The 27,742-nt window shown below is 37.4% G+C and overlaps 2 protein-coding genes across 6 annotated transcripts in view; one reads left to right on the top strand and one right to left on the bottom strand.

The window, feature by feature from the left end:
* LOC139935899 (aminoacyl tRNA synthase complex-interacting multifunctional protein 1-like) overlaps positions 1–27,742 on the bottom strand; it is a 137,525-nt gene that overhangs the window by 20,045 nt on the left and 89,738 nt on the right. The window contains exons 7-8 of one of the 2 annotated variants that reach the window (XM_071930523.1): positions 20,481–20,602; positions 5,745–5,890 (exon numbers count right to left, since the gene is read on the bottom strand). In XM_071930523.1, the coding sequence (XP_071786624.1) occupies positions 5,745–5,853 (109 nt within the window). In that variant the 5' untranslated portion in view covers positions 5,854–5,890; positions 20,481–20,602. Of the gene's footprint in view, positions 1–5,744; positions 5,891–7,804; positions 7,880–20,480; positions 20,603–27,742 lie in introns of those variants that run through there. The other variant, XM_071930522.1, reaches the window with a different exon arrangement.
* The window catches only part of LOC139935897 (gastrin-releasing peptide receptor-like), a 57,127-nt gene continuing 45,031 nt past the window's right edge, over positions 15,647–27,742 (top strand). For all 4 annotated transcript variants that reach the window (XM_071930518.1, XM_071930517.1, XM_071930519.1 and 1 more), the window contains exon 1: positions 15,647–15,856. The gene's annotated coding sequence lies outside the window, so the exon portion shown is untranslated. The remainder of the gene's footprint in view (positions 15,857–27,742) is intronic.

The following is a 27,742-nucleotide window of genomic DNA, read 5'->3' on the forward strand; positions in this document are numbered from 1 at the left end:
TAGCCCGTGCTTAGCCCGCTCATGGGGGTTCCATTGTTTGTGATTAAATTTACTTCATTATCATTATGTTTGACAACTTGGACCGAGCCACTCTGGGTCAAAAGAATTACGGATTTATTTTAAACACATGTCATGACACGGCGAAACGCGCGAATACGAAGGTGGGTTTTCCCGTTATTTTCTCCAGGCTAAATTTTCACAGGTTTGTTATTTGATATAGAAGTTTTGATACACGAAGTGTGGGCCTTGGGCAATACTGTTTACCGAAAGGGTCCAATGGCTTTAAGTCATGTTTGACGCCTTGGATCGGGCACCACTAGGGCAGGAGATGTTAAGGAGGTTCCAAACGATACATAATTAGTATGCTTAGCCCGATCGTGGGTTCCAGTCTTTTCTTATTTTATGTAAATAACATTACATGCGTTAAAGGAACACGTTGTCTTGGATCGGACGAGTTGGTCTATAAAAAGCGTTTGTAACCGTTTGTTATAAAATACATAATGGTTGGAAAGATGTTGTAAAATGATCCACACAAATTTGCCTCGAAATTGCGTGGTTTTCCTTTTACTTTGCGAACTAACACGGTCGGCCATTTTTGGGAGTCATAAAAAACAGGATCTATGGAAAAGCTGAAAATAAAAACCATGTCGAAATATACCATTGTTATTCAATAGAGACGTATTGTAGTCACTTTGGTTGGGGAGTGAGGAAACTAGTAAAACACACATAAATCACAGTGCTGGCTGGGACATAATTTTATACACCTGACAAATCTATGCATGGATATTCTTTAGAAGGTTGTGTTTGTTTGAATATATTCACATGGTTCGTTGAAATATAAGGGGGTTGGTTGTGGCGACAACAACCTTTTTATCCTTTTGACAACCATCATATATAATGTAACTTCACGGCTGATGGTTGCACTTTGGTATTGTCACTTTTCAACTCGGATCCGTTACGTGCTGTCTGGTACCTTCCATACATACATTTTGTTGTGAAGATTTTAATTGTGTAAAGGCTTATAGTTTGATGAATAATATGACGAAAACAAACTTTTATCCTTTTGAACTGAATTCATGATTTATTGTCTCATTCTTGTCACGTAGCTATTTAGTAGGGTCAAAACGTGAGGCCAGTAACACTATTTTGCAAGTACATGTACACGATGTAATGTTAGTTGGACGCAGTTTGCTAACAGCCTATTTTCCTTTTTTAAATAAAATCAGTAAATTAATAATTTTGCTTGTTACATAAAATAAAATTGAAGAGGATGCCTGAATTGACTAATACAATCGGAGTTGGACGAGGTGTAGACTTGATTCAAGTCTTAGATTGTGGTTATTCTTCTGCATCCCAGGCACAAAAAACGCCCCACATTATTAGCGATCACGCGGGCCCTAACTCGCAATCTCAATTTGCAACGTGTGCAGGCTGTGTATAAGTAAACTGTAAGTCGACTTGGTGAGATAAATTATGTCAGTAAGTGGACTTAACATTTTATCTAATTCGACTTGATGAGATAAATTATGTTATTAAGTCAACTGATAGTTTTGAGTAAGTCGACTTAGCAAAATAATATGTCGGTTAGTAACTGGTTCCACGAAATAAGTCGTCTTGATGAGATAACGTATGTCGGTAACTCAATATGTCGGATGGCACTCCTGGAGCTCCGTACAGGGTATGTGACCTTTTGCCAGTCAAAACTTATCAATGGAAAATCACGCCATGTGCACGCACATGGCACTGGCGTTTAATGTGTAAACAAGTCTGAACAAGCTATAGTCGCGAGGGGTATGCTGCGTTGGGCATAAACACTTAAGCCAAGAAAATATACAAATGCTTACTTTTGAACCGTAAGACAAGGTCGAAATGGGATTATGTCTGCGAGGCGTTTACGAAGTTTTGAATGATGATTCCAATGATGTATTGATTGTAAGAATCCCCTGTGTAGATCAGAAGTTATGATTTTATATAATAAAAAAACTTTGAATGACCATCATTCAAGAACAGTTGACCTCATCATGACGTAACTTAAACGGTTTCCTCTCCTAATAAATACCTATCTATGTGTGAAGTTTCAAGTTCATACGGGTTTGGGAAAGGTGCTTTTGTTAGCGGACAAGGTATTTTTGAGTTGGCCGAACAAACTTAAAAATACACTAGAGATTGAGAGTTTGTGAACAAACTCAAGGTGTTCGGTTTCCAGGAGTAAAAGCCTGGATTAAAAAACAAATATTACACCTTGCTTTGTTCTCAAGATTTGTAATAAATGATTCAAATTACAAAAACTGTCAAAACCACATGATTACGTCATCTAGTAAAAGTGTATGTTTGGTGACGTCATCGGTAATATTTGTTTTAAACCAGACCTTTGCCAGACTTGTATGGTGTGATGGTAAAGCATCAAAGGATGTTCATTTCGACCTAAAAGACAATAAACCACGCCCTTTCAAATCATTTCACAGTCACTTCCCGTTTAAACAGGTCAAAAGGTCAACGAAAGTTCACCAACATATCCATTTCTGTCAAGTACGTAAAGCCCTTTCATATGATGTACAGATTGTCAAAATAGCTTATGTAGTTTAGGAAATATGAACTTAGGAAATATTGACTGACGACTGAAGAAAAGACTGTAAGGGGCATGTATGTTTTAACTGCCTTGAACGAAGACTATTCTTCATAAAGCTTTTTCGCGCTCTATTGATAATATTTAAAAAAAGAAGTAAAAAAAAAAAACGTGGATCAAAAATAATGATTTTTTGAAATAATAATTTGAATTTTTATTACTCAAGAATGGATGACGTCATCATGACCTAACTAACACATTATTCCACTCCTAATGCATATCTAACTATGTGCGAAGTTTCAAGTTCATACGAGTTTGGGAAGTGTGCTTTTATTCGAGGACAAGGGACGAAGAGAAGAAGAAGATGAAAATCTGGATTGTTTTATGATTTGTTTGTACTAAAGTTTTGTTTAATCCGGCAGTTTATTTTAGCAAGACCACTCCTAATTGCTTGGGCCTTATGCTTTAACCATTCTGTTTTCTTTGAATGTTTTGTATTGTAACATCCATGTCTGTGCATGGAGGTAGAAAGAGATTAGTTTACGTAACGTCCTTTCCTACTAGAGAAAGTTTGAACAATTGATGATTATGCCAAGTTCAAGAAGTTATAGATATCGTAATACTGACGTGAATTCCGTGGGCCCAAAACGCCCTTCACCCGGGGGAGTGGTCGATCGATGTAACGTCTCTATTCTTCTCGGTGTTTAACCAAAACAAGCCATCAGAAGGGTAACATTTGAACAATTTGACGCTGAAGATTGAAATGAAATCGTTTTCGCAGCGTTCTGCATAGCTATAGCTCTATGCATATCACGCTATGGCACAGAGTACAACAAACTTAGCAGCATGCCACCAAATAAATTATGCCTAATACACTACACGTGTACGCCACAAGTGTTACGCACAACCAATGGGGAAATTTCGTAGTTCTTTATACAAGAAATTGTGAATTTTCAAACTCGATTTCGAACCAGAAGACGAGATATAGGTATTAGGCCTGAAGATATGAACTATCAAGTCAACTGTTTTCTTTGTGTGTACAGATCCCTTGCAATACGCGCAGCGTACTCTCATCCTGGGTGTCATTTTGCCTGTCAAAGCGTACTCACATCCTAGGTGTCATTTTGAATGTAAAAATCATATGCAAACATGCACAAAAGAGAGTTGGCACCCCAAATTAACGCGCAATGTTCGGAGGCGTGTTCTGTATTGTGTAAGAAATCAATAGCTCCCCCTTGCATAATGCGAAACGCTACAGGTACGCTTAGGTCACGCGCATGTTTTAACACACAGAGAACAGCATTGTCCAATGATCTGCCTCCTTTTTGAGAGTGTGACGTCATTCAATGGGTATATTATGTTTGGGTTTTTTTGGCAAGGAAAGATGGTACTGGGCGTGCATTTAAAAGCATAACCACACATATTTTCTTGTGACCCAGATGGCTAATCGATCTCAAACTTCTACAGGTTTGCCAGTTTATGTAATATGGTGGATTACAAAAAGTTCTTACACAGCCAGCAACTGTTGTGTTTGCAAATCCAATTACTCGTTACCAAGTAAGGTTTTATGCTGATAATTACCAATAGTGTCCACTGCCTTTAACCACAAACAAAATGATCAGTTTTAATAACAAGATCGCTGATTGTACCGCGAGTTCGAAAGATTCAGGCCTGAAATTACATGCAAGCCACTGTCTTTGCCTTGGTGCCCCTTCAAAAGTTACCCATTGACTTTAACATTTTCCAATGGAAGTGCCCTTTTCAAAATGAAAATGGACTAGCCCTTTAAAAGATGAAGAAAGTGCAGGCCTGAAATAGTGTACCAATCCCCTAGAGAAAAATCTTTCTGTTAAAAATATTCTGTTTTAGAAAGTCTAACAAATATCATTCATAAATTTGATAAATACCTGAGACCGTTCATCAATTCTTAAGCCATGTTTAAATGTGCGATCTAAACACAGTAGGGAGTGTTTAGCGTGAAATGCGCACAGTTCTTGGCACAATTTAAGTTGGTAGGTTGCATGCGGCTGCCGAAAAATTCAAACTTGTGTGAGATATTTTAAAACTAGCATAAAGTTCTAAACTTGAGAAACATGGATAGAAATTCAACGCTGTGTTGAGACGAGCTAAGGCTAAAATGTTTAGATTTGTTCTCAACGTTTTAAAGCTTTGGGATGTTTCTAACTGAATGATATTTATGAATGAGTCACGGGTCAAGATGATTGCATAAAAATTAATCACTTAAAGTCACCTGGAAGTGGTATTTTGTCAAAATATAAAGCTTTTGTCACTAAAATATGTGTTTTGATGAGTAGAGTATGAATAAACGGCTAACTAAGGTTCTAAAAAAATAGTTTCAATTTTATTTACAAATTTAAAAGTAGGCCCAACCCGAGAGGCGCTGTTCGTGATGTCGATCGAGGCGCGATATTTGAAGAGAAAATGAGTAGTCTGGCCCCGTACACTACGTCTGGATACCTGATCGGTATGATGCCTACATACGGAACTACGGTCACGGAGCAGACTGCACGCACTGTATGGCTGCTGTGCAGACGGTTCACTCCGATTACCCAGCACGGTTAATCGCATTCAGTGCCAACACAAGATGGTGACGCTTGGTGCAAGCTAAAAACATGCCCTCAAAGTTGAAACAATACCCAATTTTGTTCACGTTAGGCAAATGCTCCTTAGATTCGCCACGTCTTTTAGGTACCTTCTTCGACTTCCCACTAGCTGGAAAAACTGTTGGGATGGCGTCATGTTTTAGAAAAGAACTTTTCTCTTCATGTCAAAATGTGTGGTGTATTCCGGATTCTCTAAGCACAACGGCTCGAAGCACTGGAAAATGCGTTGGACCGGACCACTTTGCAAACTGACCCCATCTTTAGTTGTTTTGCTGCATACAGCAGCAATACACCTGGTCGACATTGCCGGAAAAATGCACAAAAAAAACCTTTTTTCGAAACGTACATACTCAAGACTAGGACTTTTATGTACTTGCACGTACGTGTGTTCGATGTTCGATGGAGGCAAAGTCTGCCTCGATTGACGTCGTTGGTAAGCAGAGCCAAGAAATTGGGCCCAGGTGTCACGACAGTTCCTAGAAACATCTAGTTTGCGACTAATGTATTTTTAAAAAGACTATAATTAAATTGGAAACAAATCTGAGTAACCTTACCAGCTGTTTTCTTCAGGTCTGCAAGTTGAAGTTTCAATCTAGCGATGATGTCATCGGCTTGTTGAGCTCGCTGCTGTAGGCGATTGACTATGGTTGAACTTGCAGACATGGTAAAACGAGTGCACTGGAAGCCACGAACCAAAAACCTGTTATAAAAGAAAGAAAAAACCATCAAAATTAAAAGTTCAATTTTACTTTACCACTTATTGTCTGGTGCTGCTGCACATACAATTGTTTTTTTAACCCAAACAAAAAAATTGTTACAGTTACACTGACATTGGGCTACCATCTCAAAATGGCCGATAGTGGTTAAAGTGTAGGGCAGTTCCTTCGCAGTAGTAGAATTTAAAGCAAGACAAGTTCTCACTAGAATTTAGGCCGAGTAAAAAAAAACCATGTTTCACGTCCGGGTTTTTCAAAAAAAGGAGGAAGAGGGGCTTTTTATTTTTTATTTCAAGATGGCCGCCATTCTTTGTTAAAATGTCAAATATCCATTGTTTTTTCTACTGCTGAAATACACAAAACATAAATGAAACAATTTAGTCGAGGCATTCAGGCGAGACATTCAGATTGTTTTTGCCGAGTTCATTTAAAATAACCATATTTAAAAAATAGAAAAAGAAAAGAAAATGTGCATCAAAAAATAAAACAAAAAATACAATAAAAAAGGAAGCGGCCTGTAAAAAGGAAGCGGGCGGGGACGCTAAACATGTTTCTTTTTTTACTTGGCCTTTGCAAGTAGATACACACATGGTGTTAACACATTATTACCTCACCATGCAATGTCTCAAAACCCATGATATATTTTATATCTAATGCTTTATTGTTGCTTGACATTTATTGATTGTACTTTTGCCTACTATGCAATAGAGTGAGAAAAAAAAACTGCGATAAAGAAGTGTTGCAAGAAATAAAAATAAATATTATTAAATGAAACATACAACAGTATTACAAATAAATTAATTTGGCCTTACCCAAACTAAACAAATTAACAATTCAATGCAAAAAACAAAACACAGTTTAGTCGCATAAGACACTGCACTGCTCTAGAGTTGCAAAGGTCGAAATTGCAAAGGTCGCGGGTTCAAATCCCACCCGAGTAATATGCATGTGATTGTTTTCACAGGTCTCAGAAAGTACTGAGTATACAGTGCTAAAACAACCGGTGTACATGGGTAAAACCACAAAATTAATATTCTTTATCCTGATGCAAATTTTGAGTTTAGTTTGAAATAAAAAATATATAATTGAAATAAAAGTGAAAAAATATTTAAAATTAAATTACATTGCAATAAAACATACATTACAATAACTTAAGGTGCAATTTTGGGAAAAGTTTCCGTATGGCGCCACCACTTTTTCATTCGATATGAAATAATATAGTATCTAATTTACCTCAATGAGATATCCCTTTTTGTAAATAATAATAAACGAAGTGTTAAAAAATAAATTAAACCGAACTGAAAACAATAAAAAAAATAACAATGAAAATGCAATACAATAGACAATAAAGTGCAATGAATTACAGTTTAGAATAGAATTTACAAATGCAAACGAAATAGAAATAAATCAAATCAATTCAAACTACAATACAATACAATATTTAATGGATTGGAAGTACACTACATTGAAAAATGCATCATATACAAATAAAAAAACAGAGGAAAATTTCAAGTTTGGCTTAAAAGTTAAATTATGTTCTCTGTCTGTCAAACTTTTTTTCTGGCCAGGTAAGGATATAAATTATAACTTGACCTAAATTAAGGGGGACTAAGTGGGGTCAAAACAGAATTGGAGCCAACATTTCGGTGTAAAAAAAAGAAATTATGTTAAAAAAAATCATCCCACTTCCTGATGATGATGCTGATGCTGATGCTGATGCTACCGCTATTAAATTATTAACTAAATAAATGTTGGCCACCTCTCTATTTTATTTTTGGGAAAATAAGAACCATCAATCATCAAAACAAAAGCAAATTGGAAAAACGAGAAGGTTAACAGTTATAAAGTGGAGGTTAGATGCAATAATATTCCCTCTAAAACTGAAAAACACAACTTACATATGCCACAAAGTTCAGCTCAAATCATACAACAACTACAGTGGGGACATGTGTGTTGGCAACTTTCGTGTTCCATGGGCTCAGACTATTAATCATCACCATGTTATAACGTGTTTAGTGTTTCTAGGTACCAGACATGTGATGATTTTCATCGCTTGGTGGCGCTGCAGCTTCCATGACTCGCGCAATATTTTTTTAAATGGAATAATTACCGCACTGAGCGGGCTAGGCTGGGGCCGTTCCGAATGGGCGGTTAGCTACGACGGCTGCTAAAAGTGTTGCAAAGAGCATCTAAAGCCCCTTTCACACGAGAGCAATTTAGCAACGTTCCCTTGCTAAATTGTAGCATGGTTGTAGCATGGTTGTCTTGTCCAATCAAGGTGATCAGGATTACCAATTCGTCATATCACTCTCATGTCGCACAAGGGTTGTTAGTTTTTTAACTTTGCAGTGGGTAAAGCTCACAAAATCAGTCGCGCATGGTGATAACAAATAAACAACCCTGGCTACATTTTGGTCGTGTGAAAAGGGCTTTGTACGCATGCAAGATGACGCAAGTAGCAGCCTAATGCCATAGCCGTATTTCGGACGCGACCTAAGGCCAGCCGCATGACGGTCTGAGAACCAGCAGGCAGTGATGCTCGTGGTGTTCGATCGCTGGAAAATGGTGGTCCATTCTTTGACATTGCCGCTAGCCAAAATCGCTCGACGACATGAAAATCTATAGTATTTGGTTTCAACAGGTGGTCAACGCCCGCACATCCACACAACAAGAACACTATACCTTAAAAAAAGAACATGAATCATTTCCGACTTTCTGGAAATTGATTCGACCTTGCCATACGCCATGATTTAAAGTACATGTTTAAAATAATATTGACTGACTATTCATACAGCTCAGTCCCGGACTATACCATGCCTGAAACTAGAGGGTATCCTCGGCAATTAAAGGCACTGTAGGACTACACTTTTGGTAATTACTCAAAATAGTTGTTAGCATGGAAACTTACTTGGTAAAACGAGCAGTAGAGAGCTGTTGATAATAAATGGAACATTGTGACAAACACATTCCCTCTGTTCCAAAGCAACGTAGTATTTGAGAAAGAAGTAAATTCTCGCTAAAATATTTGAAGTGATTTCGAGACCTCAACTATAGGTCTCGAATTCAAGCATCTGAAAGCACACACTTGTGCGACAAGGGTGTTTTTCCTCCATTATTCTCTCGGAACTTCGACGACCAATTTTACAGGTTTGTTATTAATCTATGCATAGTGCTGAGGTACACCAAGTGAGAATACAGGTCTTTGACAATTACAAAAGGTGTCCATGACTTTAACCACGATGTTTCCATCTATGCAGGAATACTCCCCACCCCAAAATCAAAATGAAGAGTTCCTGGGATTCTTAAGCACAGTGAAGACCGTTAAGGGGGGGGGGGGGCACCATACCCGATGTCGAGCGCAAAAGTGCATTCCTAAGTGATGCCTCAAACGAAACAGATATATTTTTAGATCACCGCTTTCCCAGCTTAGACCATTTCAATGACTTCCCCAGACTGTCCAGCTACAATTATAAAATGTAACTTTTTCATCACTTGAGAAGAGACTACCACATTAAAGGCAGCCGTTGAGTGTAGGCCTACACTTTAAAAATCTGCCACGCTTCAAGTGATCAATGTGATCGAATTTCAAAGGTTGAGCAAGTTGTGGTGATAATGTAGTAAGTTATCAATGTGTTGTGCTACATTCGACTGTTGCATTAGAGGTGTTTGTTACATCCATGTTCTAGCACGTGAAATGCCTCAACGGTTTAGCAGGGTATGCTTTATTGCCGCACCCTGTAGCTGTAGTTCAAGCTTAGCCTACACTCTTAAAACTAAAGAGTTGAATCCAACACTTGCATGTGTTCGGTGAGTGACTACACTTTGAAAGTGTTGGATCCAGCATTTTATATGTTAAATCCAGCATTTTAAAGTAGTCTGTCAACAATTTAAGTGCCAGTTTAACGTTTAAAAAGCTGATCCAACAATTCAAAGGAATTGTTTTGAGAAATGTTGAAATAACACTTAAATTGTTGAATTAACCCTTTTTGCGTTGGATCAAAAATTTAAAATGCTAGATTTAACCAACAAAATGCTGGATCCAACACTTTCAAAGTGTAGTCACTCACCGAACACATGCAAGTGTTGGATTCAACTCTTTAGTTTTAAGAGTGTAACAGTAACACATTTTTCACTTAAAGACAGTGGACACTATTGGTAATCAAAGACCAGTATCCTCACTTGGTGTATCTCAACACAGGCACCACATAACAAACCTGTACAAATTTGAAATCCATTGGTCGTCAAAGTTGCGAAAGAATAATGGTAGAAAAAAACAGATGCTTGAATTCGAGACATCAGCTGAGGTCTGGAATTCAATGCAATTATATTAGTGAGAAAATACTTCTTTCTCAAAAACTACGTTACTTCAGGGGGAGCCGTTTCTCACAATTTTGTATAAGATCAACAGCTCTCCATTGCTCGTTACCAAGTAAGTTTTTAATATGCTAACAATTATTTTGAGTAATAACCAATAGCGTGCAGTGCCGTTAATTACATTGGAAGCCTCTTACTGGAACTTTATGTGACTAAAAAACAATAATTGTGCTCACAGTTCTATGAACTGTAAGCATACATCTGTCTGTTGTTAATGAGTAAAAATACATCAAACGAGTCAAACCAATTTCACCCCTGCTTGGTTTTTGTAAATTAAAAAAAAAAAACCAGTGGGAAATAAAATTACTCACAGGTCCGTAACAATGCACTTGATTAAAAAACAGTCGTTTAACCCCCCCCCCCAAAAAAAAAAAAACATTAAAAAAACTAATAAATTGCCAGTTTGACAGCTGAGCGCGGTCACTCGAAACGCGGGACCTTTGAACAAAACGCTAGCTTTTGATTAACTTAAATATTTTAATTGATTCTTCTTTTGAAATAATTAATTTTCTTTACATTCAATTAGCAGTAACAAAGTATTGTATCTACTCTTTGCGTAAATAATAATGCTAATAATTTAAATTTAGCCCATTCTATTATACCTGTGTTCCTTTCTCTATGATTACACACAAGCGAATAACAAATAATTGAACAATAATTAAAAGCTTACAACTGTTAGCCTCTTCACTGATAACTTGTCTTGCTTGGCCGTCACGGAGTAGGTTTTGAAATACGGGAGACTGCTTGGTTTTGGAAAGAACGGTCCAGGGGTGGATTTCACAACGAGTTAGGACCAGTCTTATCTTGAGTTAAGACGAGTTACTAGTCCTAACTTAGGACTAGCTGTATGTTTTTGATATCTGTTAGGACTAGTCCCAAGTTAGGACTAGTCTTAACTCTTTGTGAAATCGACCCCTGGGCCGATTTCACAAAATAGCTAAATATTAATCGTAAATGCAAATCAATCGTAGTTGCTTAGTTAAGTACGATGTCACAGTACAAATCACTATGGTGATACTGACAATTTTGTCCTTCTATGGATTAAATTGCTTCGTTTCATATAAAGCCACAAAAACCTGCTATGCACAACAACGGTTGCTTAGCAAAAAAAGATGACCGTCCAGAACACCATTCAGATACCATTTGCTGTGAAAGGTACCTCGATCATTTCTTGCTAAGCCAAGAAATTAGCTAAGCAGAATTTCTGCTTAGCAGCTTTATGAAATATCCTGCTAACTATCCTTTCAAATCCTGCTAACTATACCTGGGGAGGTATAATAGGAAGAATTTATGGAGTGACAAAATAATTGAGGTTGAGGAGTTATTTCCCCACATTTTCTAATCTCAGTAAAAATATACACCACACAACAAATAATTGATTGCTTTTTCTAGAAAACACAGGAAAATGATTAGTTTGAGTGGGGGTATGTACACTCTTGCATGGACTCATTTCTTTTTATTTTAACAGCTGAATGACTGGATGACAATTTAGCATATGTTGCAAATAAAATGGGTTTAGAGGAAACACCATAAAGTTTGGATGGGTTTAAACATCAGCCGCATTTTCAATTTTCTTGTTAAACAAAGTGTTTTGTTGATTTGGGGTTGAACAAAATAATATTGTTAGCATAAAAATTACTGGTTACGAGCAACAAAGAGCTGTTGTTAGTATACACCGTTGTGAAAAACGGCCCGCTCTGAAGTAACGTAGTTTTTGAGAATGTGGTAATTTCTCACTCAAATAAAACTCATTAAAAGACTTCACGCCAGAAACATTTTATTAATATAGGTTTTCTCGGTCAATTTCGGAAAATGAGCAGCCAATTCAATCACCGGCCTATTCCATTTCGCACGAAATCGAATGCTACTAAAAAAGGGCCATTCGATTTCATTTTAAGACTAGTCAAATCTACTTTTACGTCATTCGATTTAACAAAATAATCATTCAATTTAACAATTCATCGAAGCTGCATTCAAATTCGCAGGAGTGTTTTTGAGGCGTGTGTTTAGTCATTCAAGAGCATTTTGAGACAGTCAATTCTGATATTTGTGCAGTCTTAAAAACGCTTGGTTAACTTGTTGTTTCCTCACGAATGTTAAAGGCATGCGGTTAATGTTTTGGCACTCTTGAACATAACATGCCAAGATGTCTGGCACGCCAGCAGATGGTTGGTGAATATTTACAAAAAACATTTTAAACAAACTAAAAAAAACATTCAAACACATTCAAATGTCAGGTCTTGGTCAGTTAACCATTGAAGGTCTCCCGAAAAAATAAAGAAGAAAACAACCTTTATGGGGTCCAAGGTAAAGTCTACTGGAAACATAAAATAAAGAAAATAAATTTTCATTTTTTGAAAGATTGGTGTTCAACTCACCTGCGCCTTTTTGAAGGGAGCATTCCATCTTGAACCTGTGAAGGTACGAAACGGTTTGCCTTATACAGTTTATCTGTTTATTCGTATTTTTTTAGTCGTACTTATTTGAATCCTCGGTGAGCGAAATTTATTGCCTCTTTACGAAATTGAAAATGATTAAATCAGCAAAATTTCAAGTTGAACCAGCTTTGCCAAATTGAATGACGATTGTGTGTCATGAAAAAGAATGAGTGTGCTAGGAACTTGAATGCCTCAAAACGAAATTGAATGACCGAATTCTGAATTTGAACGCAGTAAAAACCGGTGAGACAAAATAGCTTTAATTCGAGCGCCTGAAAATGAAATTGGCTGCTCATTTGCCGAATTTGACCGAGAAAACCTATATTAGGCATCTGACGGCACATAAACTTGTGCAACAAGGTTTTTTTTTCCCTTTATTCTCTTGCAATTGTGATGCCTACTAATTGAGTCCAATCTTTCACAGACTTGTTATTTTATGCATACTGTATGTTGGGATGCTCAAAATGAGAATACTGGTCTTTGACAAATTAACAAGTTGTCGAGTGCATTTCAATTAGTATTTCTCGCACACAATATTGATTCAGATACTTGGTATTTATTTCAGAATCGTTTTCTCCTTCTTATATTGATAACAGTTAGGTTTCAATATTAAGAACTGCATTTCTACAAGTCAAATCGGCTGTTAGTTCGTCGTCAAGGCTCGATTCACAACTAGACCTCAATTGGTTTCATTCGACTGATAAACAGTGTGATTGTTATCAAGGAGCTAGCAATCATCTATCAACATCACTGGCAACTGTCCTGTCAGTTTTACAGTAGATGATCATCTTTCACCAGTTACGCGAGTTTAGTTCCACCCCCCCCCTCACCCAAGTTGTAGAAGCAAGCTAACGTGCACGATAAGCTTAAGACTTTGTCGTAAGGTGCCCCGCCCAATTTGACAAGTCCTTAACATTTCTGTCGCGGTGATATAGCGAAACGGCTCTCTCGCAACTATCTTGGATTGTACAAGTCTCTAAAGGTACTGGACACCTTTTGTTATTGTCTAAAGCCGGTATTTTCACTTGGTGTATCCCAACATATGCATTAAATAACAAACCTAAGTAAATTTGGGCTGGTCATCAAATTTGCAAGAGAATAACGAGAAGAAACCAAAAACGAGAAAAAAACACACCTTTGTTACATTACTTTAACCCTTTTCACACTATAGTTATTTCCCGGGAAATTCCCGGGAACTTTTGGTCACTACAAAAAAAAAAGCTCCCGGGAAAAAACTTATTCCCAGGAAATATTTAACCCTGTTCAGGGGAAATAATAGCTTAACATTGTTTGCTGTACAGAATTGAGCAGGAACCACACACGATTTGTCATCTAGACATGGTAGTTAAGCTGGCAACCGTATTCTGGTAAGCATAATTTTGTTGTGCTTAGCTACTTTTTGTGCTTAAGCAGCTCTATGAAATTTGGTACACAGAGAGCTTGGTTAACTTCAAAATACTGCCTCTGCCCTGGGCCCAATAGACCCTTCCCATGAAATATGTAAATTGCACAAAGCGCGTGCGCACTAACGTTTTGGTTGGCAAAATGAGGGAACATCGCGCTGTTTTGTATACACGGCTAATGGGTGCGTGACGCAGACGCGATTGCGCATCTGCTTAGTGCACAACTCTATGGCGTTTGCCAACCAACAGGGTCTGTACGCATGCGTGAATGTAATTAGCATATTTCATGGGAAGGGTCCATTTCATAGAGCTGCTTAAGCACAAAATTTTGCTTAAGCAAAATAATCCTTGCTTAGTAAAATCAGATTACCGGCCAAGACTCCACTCAATTGTTATGCTAAGTAAACAACAGCTAAATACAGTCACAAGCAATGTATATGGCATGACATTTTTGCCAGTAACACGTACAAAACACGCGAGCTATTTTCGTGCTTAAGCAAAATCTTTGCTTAAGCAGCTCTATGAAATTGGCCCCTGAAGTGAACCCCTGTCACTATTTCATCTTTGTGTTGCGTGCTGGCTTTTTGTTTATACGAGTCTTATCCCCTTCTACCCATAATCCTGCCATCGATTATGTTTTCTTTGTCAACATGTACTGTGCGTTTAGTATTATGGCTCGAACGAAAATAGACTGAATAAATGCACCAAACACCACAAATCCCCAAAGTGATATTACCGACGGTGATGAAATGGAATTATCCAAAACTAAATCCCTAATTATAAGACATAGGACATAAAACTTAATTACTCTCGCACAAGTTTAAAACTACTTTACTCCAGAGGGAGCCGTTTCTCACAATGTTTTATTCAATCAACAGCTCTCCATTGCTTGTTACCAGTAGCGTTCAGTGCTTATTAGGTTTTCGTGCTGGATACCTGTGTATATTGTACTATCCAGCCGATTTGCATTTGAATGTTTTGAGTAGAAAGCCCCAAGTCATTGACGACAAACGAAAATGTAAACATGCAATCCCTTTTGAAATTGATTATCTTTTGTGGGTCTTGCAAACAAGGGAAACCTCCATGGCCTAGTTCGGGAGGTATCATTTTTTTTTTAAATGTTGAATAAACTTTCGTCAGGTTAAAGTTAGGTCACTGTTTTGTTAGCTTTTAGGAGCACATTTAGGGGAAACCCCCACAAAAGAAAAAAAAAAAAAAAAAAAAAAAAAAAAACAGTCTTAGATGTACATTACAAAACTTCTTTAGGGTGCACATTTCTTGCGATATATTTTGGTCATAATAACTTATACCAATACCAAAGTTATACTGGCAGGATTGTTTTGAACATAAACACCTAAACGCATTTTGTAATGGTTTTTAAGCATGAATAATAAATTGCACTTTCTGGCGTTGCAAGGACCATTGTCACGCAACGCGCATGAGCAGGAGTGATGAAATGGCTTGGTCGCTGAACAGAGCATGAAACACGGAGCGGGGAGCTATCAATTCGTATGGAAGAGTCGGATTGGAAGTAACTGGCGAAAGAAGTCTCGCAGTTTCGTTTAAAGGACAGTGTGCAACAACCAGTTGGCTTACTTTAGTCTTAGGCTTGGATCTGTGACGATGGAACGTATGGAATTGGAGGACTGAGTTTACGGAACAACAATTTGTGGTGCCTTTTTCAATCTATGGAGACAGTATAAGGACTTCACTGGATATTCCTGAATCAAGCCAGGTATGTTTTGTTTGAAGCTTTGCATGGTGTGGATAAACTGGAAAAAAACTATAAAGTAGTAAACTTGCGGGTACAACCATGTGTAAATCTCTTTTGCGGAAGTGGTAGCTCTGAAAAGAGTCGGTGTAGTTTCGAAGTCAGGTATGTTGTTTAAAGACCAACCACACATGTACCGTATCCGAATATACTTTTTTGAAACTTGGGTTGCTGGGGACACATTTATGTTTTAAAATCAATCATCGCACCTGACTTGATTCAAGTCAGGTGTGATGTTTTTAAAGACCACACAAATATGGACATGAGTTGCCGAGTTTGAAATTAACAACCGCGCACTTTTAACGGATCAAAAATTTAAGTTAAAATTGGTTTGTTGTTACATGGTGGATAAATCCATCTCTTCGAGCAACATTCCGTGCTATATAGTAGAAAAAGCCCCGGGAAAGCTCATCAGTATTAAATCAACAAAAGTGTAAGTCGCAGGTGCACCAACACAAAATTTTACGCACAGATTTCGAGGAATGTGTTTCCATGTTTCCCCAATTTTCGCAATGTTTCAAGACACTGGACACTATTGGTAATTGTCAAAGACCAGTCTTCTCACTTGGTGTATCTCAACATATAATGCATAAAATGACAAACCTGTGAAAACTTAGACTCAATTGGTCGTCGAAGTTGCGAGATAATAATGAAAGAAAAAAAACCCCGATCGTCATTACTTCTTTCTTGAAAACTACGTTACTTCAGAGGAAGCCGTTTCTCACAATGGTGTATCCTATCAACAGCTCTCCATTACTTGTTACCAAGTAAGATTTTATGCTAATACTTATTTTTAAATAATTACCAATAGTGTCCACTGCCCATCAAGCATTTCTGGCAAAAGGCAACTGCCTCACAACTTCATTCGCAGCAATTACCTAAAATAATTGGTGAAGGAATTTGCGATTATAATTGCAAATTTTCTAGAGCCTCATTACAAATAGGTAATGATATAACATTTAGCCTTGGTTTTGAGGAGTTCATTGACTGCCATTCTCTTGTTTTGCACCTCTACGTCGTTTTCATACTTACAGACGCTGGTTTAGTAAAACAATATATATGTGTAAGACATTTAGCATTATTTTGTGGTGTTGAAGAGTTCATTGACTTCAACTTGCTTGCTTTTTTGCACCTACACTTTGATCCTACGTGTTGTGTTCTTTACACGAGATTATAATTGCACATCAAAATGTGTTTTATTTCATACGTCCACACGCGCTGGTTTCGTGTTTTAAAGAGTTCATTGACTTGCTTTATCTTGTTCTTGCACCTAGACTTTGATACCACGGGTTGTGTCATTTACATGAGATTATTGCATACGAATATGTGTTCAATTGCATACGTCCACACGTGTGGTTTCGGTGTGTTTTTTTCCAAAATGTATTGGAGCATTTTTTTGCGCGTGAAAAATATTTAACCTGTTAATGTATGTCAGACTATGGCTCCGTGGTCAGACGTGTTGGTCATGAAATTCAGTTACACATGTTGGTCATGAAATTCATGTGAAAAGCTGTAAAGGCAACGAACACTATTGGTTTTTAGATCAAATAGCATACAAACTCGGTAACGAGCAATGGAGAGCTGTTGATAGTATAAAGCATTGTGGGAAACGGCTCCCTCTAAAGTAACGTAGTTTTTAAGAAAGAGGTATTTTCTCACTCAAATAATAAAAGACTTCAGTTGAAGCATTTTATTTTGCATCTAAATGCACACGAAGTTATGCAACAAGGGTGTTTTTTATTATTTCATTATTCTCTTGCAACTTTGATGACCAATGAGCCCAAATTTTCACAGGTTTGTTATTTGATGCATATGTTGGGAATACACCAAGTGAAAATACTGGTCTCTGACAATTACCAATCATGTCCAATGCCTTTAATCATGAAGCTTTCTCGACCCCCGGGAAAAGAAACTTCATCTTCTGTGATCCTCCCTGTGAGACCGAGGAACCAATAATGTGTTATTTCCGTGCAAGCAATAAGTTGAAGTGACTGAATGTGGAAGCTGCAGGAGGATAGACGTACGTGGTTTTCAACACCACATCGTAGTGGTTCAGAAAATGATGCAAAGTAGAGACATTAGTCCATTTTCTAGTTATCTTGAGTGGTTTGAGATCACCGGTATAAACCTATTTGGTAAAAGCACGCTCACCGTACACTACGTGAGACTCTAACCACGGTTCTGTTTTACGTAAGGTATTCACATCAAACTAATGACTGCTGTGATAATGTCAGCGTATAAAGATATTGAGAAGACAAAGTTGTTTAAAGGAACACGTTGCCTTGGATCGGACGAGTTGGTCAAAACAAAAGCGTTTGTAACCGTTTTTTATAAAATGCATATGGTTGGAAAGATGTTTTAAAAGTAGAATACAATGATCCACACAAGTTTGCCTCGAAATTGCGTGGTTTTCCTTCTACTGTGCGAACTAACATGGTCGGCCAAAATGTTGACCCCCATAAATGGCCGACGTGTTAGTCGACGAGGTAAAAGGAAAACCACGCAATTTCGAGGCATGTTTGTGTGAATCATTGTATTCTACTTTTACAACATCTTTCTACCCATATGCATTTTATAAAAAACGGTTACAAACGCTTTTCAAAGACCAACTCGACCCATCCAAGGCAACGTGTTCCTTTAACGATGGTAAGAGCACACTGGTTACGATTTAAAACCACTGGACACTATCGGTAATTGCTCTAGCATAAAACTTACTTGGTAAAGAGCAACGCTACGGAGCTCTGGAGGTGCCATTTGACACGCTGAGATCCTGAGATAATTATGTCGGGAAGTCGACATCCTAAAAGCATTATGTCGTCTTCCTGTGATAAAATATCTCGGGATGCCGACATCCTATAGGTAGGATGTCGTCTTGCTGTGATAATTTATCTGGGAAGTCGACTTCCCAAAAGTATGATTTTGTTGTTGAAATGATTTCACTTTTGTATGTTTTGTTAACTAGTATTACATTTCCAACAATATTTGTAATATTCATGGTCATAAACTACGTTAAACTAAAAAAAAAAATGGACGAAACAAAATGTCCCACGTAAAACTCGATAAGGTTTGGAACACAATGGTCCCGCAAGTTCAAATACGCGCGAGACTTGCTTAGTCTACACAGAAGGTAACAAATAATTTATTACAAGCAAATGCAATCGTACAATAATAGAAAACAAAAACTAGAAATCAATGCAAAACACATATAGGGGATGGAGGGGCCCATAAAAAGCAAACCTTAACGAGTACGGACCCCCCCCCCCCCCACCTTGTCTAACGAAGAAAGCAATGTAAGCAATTCTACTTTAGTGGGTGTCATCTTATGTAGCGGCAAAACAATTCAAATTTACAGGAAGAACAAACACAAAACAGTTAGCGTAAAATAAAACTTATCCATATATTTAAATGAAACAGACAAACAAAATACCCAACATCATAATAAAACATAAAAGGGAACACTAGTTGTGTGATAAAAATAATACTAGAGAAAATGGGCCCCACAACTCTTCCTGGAAAAAACCATGTCGAAATATACCATTGTTATCCATTAGAGACGTTTTGTAGTCACTTTGGTTGGGGAGCGAGGAATCTAGCAAAAACACACGAAAATCCCATGGCTGGGACATCATTTTATGCACCAGACAAATCTATATATGGATATTCTTTTGAATATTTTATTTTGTGCATAGCATGGTCCGTTGCATATAAGTGGGTGGTTGTATCGACAACAGACTTTTATCCTTTTGATCACCATCAGCCCATGTAACAAAAACTTCAACGGCTGATGATTGCACTTTTGGTATTGTCTCTCTTAAACTCCAGTTCCATTGTGTGCTGTATTACACTCCATAGTACATAGATTTTCTTAGGAGCAACTATAAATATAAATATTAACAGTAAACTTGCGGGTACAACCATGGGTAAAAACTCTTTTGAAGGAGAGTGGTTGCTCTGAAAAGAGCCGGTTTGGTCTCTATAGATTTCCTTTGAATTATGTAGCTGTGTACTGTTTGATTCATGGTTCGCTGAATATGATGTGGCGATAACAAACTTTTATTATTTTGAACTGAATGCTTGATTTAATCTAAGTTCTTCTCACGTAGCTATAGTGAGGTCAAGGCTTAAGGCCATTAACAATATTATTGTGCACGTACACCATGTAGTTGTTGTTGTAAACAGTTTGCTAACAACCATTTATGTTACCCTTTGAAATAAAATCAGAAAATTTATAAGTTTGCTTGTTGCATAAAATTAAATTGAAGATGATGCCTGAATTTATGATCCTACTTTTAGGATGTCGTCATCCCGAGATAAATTATCACACGAAGACGACATCCTACTTTTAGGATGTCGACATCCAGACCTAATTATCTCGGTTTGTCGACTTATTTGCGTTTAGGATGTCGTCATCCGGAGATAATTTTGTCAGGATCTGAACATGTCGGATGGCACCTCAAGAGCTCCGTAAGCATCAATTAGTACGGGAAAATAACATGCAGGCATAGATGTAAAGTACTGAGTATACAGTGCTAACACACATCGGTGTATATGGGTTAAAAAAAAAGTAATATAATATAGAGAAACTTACCATTTTACATTCTTCCAATAAAAGATTGGCGACACATGTATTTCTGTACATAACTGATGTGATGCGAATTCCGTGCCGTGAAATACCGTGGATCATCCCGTATTCATGACACATGGATGGCTCTATGGGGTGAAATAGATTACATGACACTTAAATTAAAACTTGTTGCACACTATTGCATCAGAAGTGTTGACTCTTACCATACCACTTTCTCAGATTATTTGATTGCCGTACTTAAGTTACATTTGTATGTGAGGTCTGCATTTTCCCAGAACGCACAGCACACAATGTGCATAAAAGATAATAGTTCAACGAAAACGTATACGGTTGTCCTGATGTGGGACTCTACAAAGCAACATGACACCACAGGTATTTGCAAAGATATTTTCGACTTCGCAAATTTCGATTATTTTGAAAATATTTGCAAGGTCTGCAATAATGTTTGCAAAGATATTGGCGGTAATATTTTTTTGTGACAGCGCAAGTATTTGCAAAGATATCTGCATTTTATTATTTTTAAATATTTTTTTTTTTACCGCCGCACAAATATTTGCCAAGATGTTTGCGGCAATTTCGCGTTCATTTGCAAAGATATTTGAGCATCGCAAATGTTTGCAATGGTATATTGCGGTAATACATGCAAATATTTGTATAGTTATGTTGCGATATCAAAAATATTGGCAAAGAAATGTACAAAGATAGTTTGCGATATTAATTGAAAAACAACATATGCAAATATATTTGAGCATTGCAAATATTTGCAAAGATATACTTGCGATGTCGAAAATAATTATATGCAAAGATTTGTGACACTGAAATATTTGTAAAGTTATTTACGATGTGTATTGTCCCTTCAATGTGTGTTTTCCCCTCAGGGGGCAACATGAATACGTGACACTATTACACAATAATTTCCCGCTACTATAGTACTTCCCCGTAGGGTCTGAATGAACACTACACTCTTCTCACACATACTTGGTTAAAGGCAGTGGACACTATTGGTAATTACTCAAAATAATTATCATCATAAAACCTTTCTTGATTACAAGTAATGGGGAGAAATTAATGGTATAAAACATTGTGAGAAACAGCTCCCTCTGAAAAGACGTAGTTTTCGAGAAAGAAGTAATTTTCCACGAATTTGATTTCGTGACCTCAAGTTTAGAATTTGAGGTCTCGAAATCAACCATCTGAAAGCACACAACTTCGTGTGACCTTTGTGCGACAGGGGTGTTTTTTCTTTCATTATTATCTCGCAACTTCGACGACCGATTGAGCTCAAATTTTCACAGGTTTGTTATTTTATGCATATGTTGAGATACACCAACTGTTAAGACTAGTCTTTGACAATTACCAATAGTGTCCACTGTCTTTAAAGGAACATATTTTCCTCACAAAACAAATGCTTGCAGTGTATGCACTTTATGTGATCCACCATATACATAAACTCACAAACCTGTAGAAGTTTGAGATCGATCGGCCATCTTGGTCATGAGAAAATAGTGACAAACCTAATACACATTTTTGCATGACATCGATTAAAAAGAAGGGAAAAAAAAACGCTAACTGAGTGATAAATCCAAACGGGAAATTAGTTTTATTTGTATTTCTCATCATTATCAAATATGGCATTTAAGATAGAAATATTTCAAGGGATGTTTTCTACTATCATCATCATAAGCCTGTGTAAGTTTTATGTAAATCTGTGATCTTCACGATTTGTTTCTCACCAATTCTGTAATGTTCCTTAAAATATGGATTGGCACACACGAGCTTAAAGGGTAGAACAGGTGTTCCATCCAGATCATAGAAAAACAAATTAACCGTATGTAATAATCGAGTTTTCATTTACGATCACGTCACCGAAAGGGTTATGTGAGTTTATGATCACAGCTTGAAACGACGTTCGAGGTTTTCCAGCCATGAAGACTGTCATTCGATTTATGCGCTCGTCTGCAAAACCTTCACCGTAATTCAGCGTAATTATGTTTTAGTTGTCAACTAATTTAATAATTGTGAACTTTAATGTACATGCAGAAAAACAAAAAATGAATAACCGGACAATATCATCAACTGGGTTTAAAGGCACTGGACCTTGTTGTTAAAGCCCTTACACACTTACGGTACAGAAAGAAGGGAAAAAAAGTTCACAGATTTACAAATAATTTACAGGGTTTACAGAAGGTAATGGTGAAAGACTTCTCCTGAAATATTAGTACATGAAATGCTTCACTTTTTGAGAAAACATTAAAACAATATCAATTCTCGTACGCGATAATTACGGATTCTTCTAAACACATGTCATGACACGGCGAAACGTGCGGAAACAAAAGTGGGTTTTCCCGTTATTTTCTCCCGACTCCGATGACCGATTGAGCCTAAATTTTCACAGGTTTATTATTTTATATATATAAGTTGTGATACACGAAGTGTTGTCCTTGGATAATACTGTTTACCGAAAGTGTATAATGGCTTTAATACAAGTAGCCTTTGAAGGATTTGGGTGCTCTTTGAAACACAACACACAATGTCAACAGATTTACATTAAACTTACACGGTTTGAAGATAATGATAGTATCAAGCTTCCCCTATCATATTACTTGCTGGGGTGCTGTAGTTTTTGACCGGGTTACTAGTTTTTTTGCTGTACTTTTTGTAGTTTTGAAACAATGTCACGAAAACACGTTTTACATGCTAAAATAATTTTCGTCTCTTGAGACGAAAATTATTATCGCGACTTGTTTTATTTATTTCTCAAAAATTACAGCACCTCAGCAAGAAATATCTTACAGGAAGCTTTCTACCAGCATTAATTATGCTGTGAACATTGTGTTTTTTGTCCTGCAAAAATTAACCAGACCCTTTAAGTTCGAGAGGTAAAAGGGAAATAATCCTGGATGGAAATGCGAAGATATCTGCGTGTTGAATCAAAACGCACAAGGACTCGGGCTATTACTATACAGCATAGGTTGTCAGAAAAATGTACATGTGGCTGTTGCTTTGTATCAAGTATTAGCGCGAAATGTCATGGCAACTAGTTTTAGTCAGCTTTGAGATTCATTGATCGAGAAAGGGCAAGACGATAGAAATAAGCATCTTTAACATTGGGGAAAAGTACCCAGACAATACTCGCATGATATTAACTTTGTTGCGTTGTGTAGCGATCTCGTATTCCTTTCATAGGAATGTGGTTTAAGAGAGGAAGATTCAAAAACGTGTACATCTGAGAAACGTTTCTGCTTGAAACGTCTCTCAGATTGCGTTTTGTCATTACGACAATTTGCAGAGGTTAAGTTTATTGTATTTCATTTTATCCACATTTATATTTTGTTACAATCAAACGGATCCAAAAACAAAGTGTATATTTTGTCTTCATATCGTTGCAAATGTTAAATAATACACACTTTTCTGCCAAACATATGAATCTGAGAAGTTTATAAATAATATGCTTCATGCCTGGACATATTCGTTACGGATTATCGGTGATTTTTAGGCCCTATAATAATATCAAAAAACGCAACTTCCTTTTGAAATGAAACTTATAAGACGTATATAGGTTTGTATATACATCTACATTCATGATTAAAACACTCGAATGGTATCAAAAACCAAAGGCATGCCTTTGCCTTTAACTGGCTTGAGCGCACGAGAAAGACGGGGGGAGGGGGTGGAGAGATATTGGCGGTCAAGGTAGAAGGGGCGGGGACTGCAGCGGCCAAATCATAAGAGTAACAAAAGCTTGTTGAGCTAGTTTAGCTGCGTGTATACAATGCACGTGTACGGACGCCAACCACAAAAACAATAGGCATGTGTCGTGTTATAACTGCATGATGTTTGTACGAAAGCCTTTCGTTTGTGTGCAATGCACACATAATGTGTTAATGTCCAAACTGTATCTAGTCAAACGACTAACAATTAGTCATGCACACTGTCTTATTTTACTTGTTTGAAAGAGTCATGCCTAGGTAGTTTTGACTTATGTGAGGGGAATTAATTTGTAATCCTGACTAACTTTAACAGTCGCGTGACTGATTAATATTCTTGCAATACTAATTAATTTTCTTGCATTACCAATTAATTTGAGTGCGTTACTAATTAATTTAATAATTAGTCAAATAAGACACTTTTCCATGACTAATTATAATTAGTCAAAACTACCTATGCATGACTAATTTTTGATTAGTAAAATAAGACAGTGTGCATAACTAATTTTTATTAGTCAATTGACAAGAGAAAGTTTTCAGTGTACACTGCTCCGAAATTGACGACGGAGCCCTGGAGTCCTAGCCGGAGCTAGACTTGACTCAAGTCCCAATCCCGTGCCACCCCAGAAAACTACTGTTTTGTGATGCTCTGCATTCCCAAACCTGTCCCATTCTCGGGACCACATTTTGACGGCGAGCACGCATTGTACTGTATGCTACGGGTTGTTTGATAGTAAGTTGGCTTGTATGCAAAGGGACTTCTAACACTAGAATGCGACTTGAATAAAATCTAAGCCGGAGCCAAAGCCAAGGTCCTTAAATAACCCAAGTTTCGCTCAAACATGGCGTCACGTTTGATGAGAAGTTTTCTTGGAAATCTCAGCGACTCCTCTATCTGAAGCGCTTTGGCTTGGCCCCAGCACTAAACCCGCTTTAAGCTGCTCGTTACTGCCGGTCAATGCCGGTCATTGCCGGTCATTGCCGGTCATTGCCGCACCCTGTAACTGTAATTAGGATCAATAACACATTTGAGTATTAATGGACACCTTTGGTATTAATTTGTCAAGGACTGGTATTCTAACTTGGTGTATCCATGGTGTATCTCAACTAATATGTGAATACAATAACGAACATGTGAATATTTGAACTCAATTGGTCATCAAAGCTGCAAGAAAATAATGGGGAAAAAGCCCACAAATGTGTGTGCTTTCAGTAAAAGGCTTCAGGCCCAATGTATGTTAATACTTGAGTGAGACAATAACTCTTTCGCAAAAACTGTTTTTACTTTAGAGGAAGCCGTTTCTCACAATGTTTGATACTATCAACAGCTCTCCATTGCTCATTACCAAGTAAGTTGTTATGCCAACAATTATTTTGAGTAATTACCAATAGTGTCCAGTGCCTTTAAGTCACTGTCTACAAGGGTACACACAAGGAGACAGGTTTGCCAAAACGACGACAAGACAAAGAGGTCTTTTCAAAGATGAAAGGCATATTCTTACACATAACACCGCAACAACTTGAAACAATGTTATTGGGTAAAAAAATTATAGCAGTGTCAAACTGCTATGGTGTTACTTATATTAAAACGCTTGTAAAACCAAGAGGGGAAAAAGCCTTAGAAAAAAACCTATGTGCTTGTTGCTGTTGCTGGCGTAATTGGGTTTTTCACACAAGAGCCTATAATTATTGATTTCTAGAATTTGCAGTGCAGGGATGCGTTGAAACCCAATTTTATTAAAAGCTTGCTCCGGCCTTCACAAACAATACACAACCCGGGACCAATTTAAAGGGGGATTTCCCACTTCAAAATGAGATTTGAACTACGGAAACTGTAAATCGAGATTGAAAATGGAATAAGTAGCTTGATCATTTATACACGCAACGGAGGCCCAATAATCCTTTTCAATTATTAAGAAACTAGGTCAGATTGCCAAGCGTTGTTTGTTTTAAGGAAGGCCTATAGCCTATCTCACGATATACAAGACGTTAAAGACACAAACCTAGGGTAAAAGGATCACTCACTACATGTGCATAGAGGGAGTGTATCGACTAGTTAAAAAGATCAAAACATTGAATACACTTGGCATGAAGGAAAGAAAAATACAAAATATACGAAGCTAAGTTTTGATCATAGGAAAAGTGTTGTGCTGAGGGCGAACACGGGGAAAACAGTTTTAGTCAGTGAAAACTGATTAAGCCCCTTTCACACGAGGACAATTTAGCAAGGGTCCATTGCTAAATTATAACAATGTTGTTAAATGTTACAAAATGTACCTCGTGTGAAACGACACTTTGTTGTACTATTCAAGTTCTTTTCCAAAATCTTGTCACACATTGCTACATTTTACAACCTTGCTAAAATTTAGCACGGGACCCCCAGTTACTTGGTGTCGTGTGAATAGCATGTTCCACAAAACCTGACTTTACTACTCGGAACCTGAGGCTCTGAAGGTCATTTTAGAAGAGGGAAATATAAAACGCTTCATAACAAAACCTATCACCGAAGGGGGATTTCCCAATTCAAAAGGAGGAACTTTGAAAAGATGTAAACCGAGATTCGGAATAGAATAAGTGGTTGGATGATTTATACACGAGACGCCTTGAGATTTTGTCAATTACCAAGAGGCTAGGTCAGATTTCCACACGTTGTTCAATCCAATTGATTACTTAGTGTTGTATTTCTCCATCAAACTGTGCCTTAAGGAGAACTAATCCATCTGTTTGTCTACTATTTGTCTAAATAATTTGAGAAACTTGTTGAGTCAATACTGCAAGACTTTGGTCAACAGTGACCACTTCTTTTAGTAAGACTCCAACGTGATCGATTTGAATCGAGTTCCAAAGTGCAACCCTAGTAGTATAAATGAAACTGCAATTTAAATGAACTAGAACTTAAAGGCAGTGGACACTATTGGTAATTACTCAAAATAATTATTAGCCTAAAACCTTACTTGGACACAAGTAATGGGGGGAGATTGATAGTATAATACTTGAAACGGCTCCCTCTGAAGAAACGTAGTGGTAACTTTCCACGAAATTGATTTCGAGAGCTCAGATTTAGAATGAGGTATCTAAATCAATCATCTGAAAGTACACAACTTCGTGTTTTTTCTTTCAAAAGGGTTTGCCGATCCGTAAATCGGGTGTCGTGACCTAGAGGTTAAGAGTACCGGACTCAAACTCTGATGTTTCTGATCAGGAGAGTATCGGTTCGAGTCCCAGTCGTGACACATGTGCCCTCAAGCAAGACATTTAACCATGGTTGCTTCGTCCTTCGGATGGGACGTAAAGCCATTGGTCCCGTGTGTTGTGTAACGCACGCAAAAGAACCCACTGCACTTATCGAAAAGAGACTCAAGGGGTTCACCCCGGTGTTCCTGGTTTGATTAGCTGCATAGCGCACACCAGCATATAAGAAGCCACTATTGAAAATGGTATTAATTGATGGTGTACCTTGACATGGTACGAATACAACTTTTCCCATTTTCCTGTAAAAGGATCACAAGTAGTGCTAAACCTTTCACTCTCTACCGTGGCAAAGCTTATTGATTTGAC

Source organism: Asterias amurensis, chromosome 4 (genome assembly GCF_032118995.1).
Source record: "Asterias amurensis chromosome 4, ASM3211899v1".
Classification (NCBI taxonomy): Eukaryota; Metazoa; Echinodermata; class Asteroidea; order Forcipulatida; family Asteriidae; genus Asterias; species Asterias amurensis.